A 5,000-nucleotide genomic window follows, 5' to 3' on the forward strand; every position below is an offset into this window, starting at 1 on the left:
CAGGCGTACTCGGTGTATGATGAGGAGATTGGGTACTGATCCTCTCTCTCTCTCTCTCTCTCTCTCTCTCTCTCTCTCTCTCTCTCTCTCAGGCGTACTCGGTGTATGATGAGGATTGGGTACTGATCCTCTCTCTCTCTCTCTCTCTCTCTCTCTCTCTCTCTCACAGGCGTACTCGGTGTATGATGAGGAGATTGGGTACTGATCCTCTCTCTCTCTCTCTCTCTCTCTCTCTCTCTCTCAGGCGTACTCGGTGTATGATGAGGAGATTGGGTACTGTCAGGGCCAGTCGTTCCTCGCTGCCGTGCTGCTGCTGCACGTGAGTCTGCGGAGAACCGCTCCACTGCACGTGCTCAGTCCTCACCCAGCTGGAGGAGGCGTGGCCCCCGTCAGGGCTGCTGGGAAGGAATAAACCCCCAACCCCCCCACCCCCCTCCAACACACACCCCCACCCCCAGGCTCCCCGACCAGCCTCAAATGTGTTATCCCCCTTACATTAGCCACGCTTTGGGTTACTGAGCTGATCCTGGCTGGGTGTAGCCCGAGCAGGAAGGGATCTTATTTGATGAGGCACAGTGACACCTAGTGGACGTATCGGTGTACTGCTGTTCTGCTCTGTTGAGTTTCTCTGGTGGGGATACACTGGAGCCTGGGGCTCAGTTCTGTATGTAGCACATGGGCTGTGTCTCCCGTATGTATTGATATATTGATGTCCAGTTTTAGTGCTTGATTTCAATTGGTTCAGATTTTTTGGTGGGCAACAAAGGATATTCTCCACCAAAAACATATTTTTGCTTTATACCACAAACACATTGATGCTCCTGCACCAGACATTGTAAAGCTGGCAGGTCATACACTGGCAGGAAACTATTTTTCTTTATTAAAGCTTCTACATTTTATGATCTTTAAGACTCTCTGTCTAGCAGTGATGCTTCCGTCCATGTTAACTGATATATCATAGCCCTGATTTGGAGTTGCACTGAGAGAGAAACTGTCAGAAACCAGGGGTCAAAGGGTAAAAGTCCTGCCATCTGTTTCTTCCACCCATCAACTCAGGCAGCTGATTTCACTAATTAGTCCTGTGAACTGTGCTGATTAGCCAATATGAACAGAATACGGGGGAGGACTTTTGCTTTGTGAACCTGGGCTTCACCTCTGTCAGAAACCCGTCATCTCGCTGGCAACAGCTCGTCTGTGGTGCTGTTTGTGCCACAGCCAGAGAGGTGAATTCTGGGATGGACGTTTTTTCTGGTGTGACTCTGGTCCCTTCCTCAGATGCCCGAGGAGCAGGCCTTCAGTGTTCTGGTGAAGATCATGTTTGACTACGGACTCAGGGAGCTCTTCAAACAGAACTTTGAGGACCTGCACTGCAAGTTCTTCCAGCTGGAGCGCCTCATGCAGGTGAGAGACCCGAACGGAGCCAGAGTCTGCCCAGACCTGCGCAGGTGTGTGTGTGTGTAAGGGCACCTGATACACTCACACAGTAATGTGTGTGTAAGGGCATGACGGTGCACCTGATACACTCACACAGGGATGAGTGTGTAAGGGCACAGCCGCTCAGAGCTGTGTGTGAGGGAGAGGCGCACCTGATACACTCACACAGTGATGTGTATAACTGACAGAGCGATACAGGAGTGTTTGTAACAACACGACCACTGTTGTCTGGTTGGCTGGCTGGGCTGTGCTTGATGATGCGTACATGTGCATGTAACGTTCATTTCACCCTCGCTGGTTAAACTACACATTCTCTCCCTTCCTCCCTCCCTCTATCCCTCCCTCTCTCTCTCTCCCTCTCCCTCTCTCCCTCCCTCCCTCTCCCTCTCTCCCTCCCTCCCTCTATCCCTCTCCCCCCCCCCCTCTCTCTCCCCCTCCCTCTCTCTCTCTCTCTCTGGCAGGAGTACATCCCAGACCTGTACAACCACTTCCTCAACGTCAGCCTGGAGGCTCACATGTACGCCTCTCAGTGGTTCCTCACTCTCTTCACCGCCAAGTTCCCCCTCTACATGGTCTTCCACATCATCGACCTGCTGCTCTGCGAGGTAGCCCCACACCCGCCCCCTCTCACCCAGCACTGCCCCACACCCGCCCCCTCACCTAGCACTGCCCCACACCCACCCTCTCACCCAGCACTGCCCCACACCCACCCTCTCACCCAGCACTGCCCCACACCCACCCTCTCACCCAGCACTGCCCCACACCCACCCTCTCACCCAGCACTGCCCCACACCCACCCTCTCACCCAGCACTGCCCCACACCCACCCTCTCACCCAGCACTGCCCCACACCCACCCTCTCACCCAGCACTGCCCCACACCCGCCCCCTCACCCAGCACTGCCCCACACCCACCCCCTCACCCAGCACTGCCCCACACCCACCCCCTCACCCAGCACTGCCCCACACCCACCCCCTCACCCAGCACTGCCCCACACCCACCCCCTCACCCAGCACTGCCCCACACCCGCCCCCTCACCCAGCACTGCCCCACACCCGCCCCCTCACCCAGCACTGCCCCACACCCACCCCCTCACCCAGCACTGCCCCACACCCGCCCCCTCACCCAGCACTGCCCCACACCCACCCTCTCACCCAGCACTGCCCCACACCCGCCCCCTCACCCAGCACTGCCCCACACCCACCCTCTCACCCAGCACTGCCCCACACCCACCCCCTCACCCAGCACTGCCCCACACCCGCCCTCTCACCCAGCACTGCCCCACACCCGCCCCCTCACCCAGCACTGCCCCACACCCACCCTCTCACCCAGCACTGCCCCACACCCGCCCTCTCACCCAGCCGTGCCCCACACCCACCCTCTCACCCAGCACTGCCCCACACCCACCCCCTCACCCAGCACTGCCCCACACCCACCCCCTCTCACCCAGCACTGCCCCTCTGTCCCCCGTGATGGAGAGGGTGTCACTGGGAATGTGCTTATTATCTCTGCTACATCAGAAGGACTAGAATGTTTACAGCAGTGGTCCTCACTCCTGGTCCTGGAGAGCCGTAGGGTGTGCTGGTTTTTGTTTTCGCCTTAATATTGGCAACCATTGAGACCCAAGAAACCAGGACAGGGGAGTTAGCTGTGTAATTAACTTCTGCAATTGATCAATTAAGTGCTGAGTAACAAGAAAAGCCAGCACACCCTGTGGCTCTCCAGGACCAGGAGTGAAGGCCACTGGTTTAAAGGCACACTATGCAGGATTTCAACTTGAAAATATTGTGAAACAACCAGCCGTTTCACTGATGCACTGCCAGCCTGTGTCTGTGCTGACCTCTGCCCAATACCTTGCTTATCTACCCGTAATTGTTTTTCTAAAAATCGTTCGGGATGTTTCTGGGCGTGACTGTGTGCAGTATCTGAAACGCATGTGGCCAGTAGAAGGAGGAGGAGCTCAAGAGGAAACATGTAGGGATTGGTCGTAGCTGCAGTGGCTGGGTTAGAGAAAGACTGCAGTTTGACAACTACAGACCAATGTCTGTAGTCAGAGAGACGGTTGTCTCTGTCACAAGACTGAGACTTGGCCGTCAGCGGAATCATTAATCCTCACAGGAATGGTTCCGTGACAACAAAGTCAGTATATTTTATTATTCTTTTTTATTATCAATGATTATTATTCACTAGCCTGAAATTGAATGGGCAGGTTGCCTCGAGTGTGACCTCAGAAGCCAGCATGTAAAATTGACTTTGTTATCTAGCATTTATATTGAGCTAGCTAGTTAGCATTAGCGTAATTAATGTGCAGGCATGATTGTCAATACCTGAACCTGCCCCATCACCAGCATTATTGGTTGGAGGGGATTCAAATACAGTGCAAGTCCACTCCATTAATCGTTATGTTTAATTAAGTTAGAAATGTTTCCAGACTTGCATTACATTGCTTTATTTAATGTATTGCATTTTGCATTATCATTGTCCACTAGAATGCATTAGGCTATTTTATTTCTTATTCTTACCCTCTCCCTGTTCTTCCTCTGCTCTTTCCCACTGTTATTCTGAAGCAGACCGTAAATCCAGCGATCAATAACGCAACTTATGTGGCCCAGTTTAAATTGGTGGGCTAAAGCAAACTTGGACAAATCCTGTATCACTTTTTCCCCTTTCAATAGACCTGCAGTTGGTACCATACTTTCCCTGTGGTTATGGGTGCAGCTTTATGTCTACTGTAAGACTTAGGATAGGTTATATTTTAGTGGGGTAGAATTAGCAGATAATGCTAATAATAATGTGAATTATGATAATAATAATTCTCACTTTATGTAACACAGATCAGCAGATCAGCAAATAAAGTACCAGAAGAGAATCAAGAAACTATTGTCATTTATGGATGCTAGAGTGTACCTGATTCACTCATTTAAAAAAAGACCCTAGATTATATGAGTGTATAATAATGACATTATTAACTGCAGCTGTTGATGCTGAGCATTGTCAGTAGATAAGAACCAGGCTGTACTGTAGGGTGCTGTGATCCTTTCAGCATTCACAGAAGGCTGACAAAAGAAAAATACATTTTCCTTCTTTGTAAACTGGGAATTAACTATGCAACTTCATCACAAAAATCTGTTGATAAACTTATCTTGCCCGAGTGCATTGTACTTGTGCTTCTGTAGTTCTGGCCTGCAGTTAATATCCCATCTTTGAGTCAGACCCAGTGGGAGTGCTTCAAAATCCAATCTGCAAAATGTCTGCATGCTAAAACAGTTGGTAAATTTGTACCTCTACCTCTACCCCCTTCGGATTTTCATGCGCTGTCTGTGAATTTTTCTCAGGTGTTGTGTTGTCTGTGCTTTTTATAAATCTATTCAGATTCTCTCCTTACCTGACACGCCTTTGGCATTGCTCCATACATGTGCACAGTTCACACTAAGATCACGTTTGGAACTGCACCATACATGTCTACAGATCACGCTAAGATCATATTTGGGACTACACCAGAGAGTACATACAGAAATAACATTAGTTAGTGTTCCGAACATTAACTCATTTTCTTTTTTTCATCCC

General features: G+C 50.8%; 1 protein-coding gene across 8 annotated transcripts in view; it reads left to right on the top strand.

Moving 5' to 3' along the window:
- The window catches only part of LOC133141686 (rab GTPase-activating protein 1), a 110,646-nt gene that overhangs the window by 83,431 nt on the left and 22,215 nt on the right, over positions 1–5,000 (top strand). For all 8 annotated transcript variants that reach the window (XM_061262303.1, XM_061262299.1, XM_061262304.1 and 5 more), the window contains 3 exons: positions 245–319; positions 1,276–1,401; positions 1,896–2,039. In XM_061262303.1, the coding sequence (XP_061118287.1) occupies positions 245–319; positions 1,276–1,401; positions 1,896–2,039 (345 nt within the window). The remainder of the gene's footprint in view (positions 1–244; positions 320–1,275; positions 1,402–1,895; positions 2,040–5,000) is intronic.

The sequence above is a fragment of the Conger conger genome, chromosome 12 (assembly GCF_963514075.1).
Source record: "Conger conger chromosome 12, fConCon1.1, whole genome shotgun sequence".
In the NCBI taxonomy this organism is placed as follows: domain Eukaryota; kingdom Metazoa; phylum Chordata; class Actinopteri; order Anguilliformes; family Congridae; genus Conger; species Conger conger.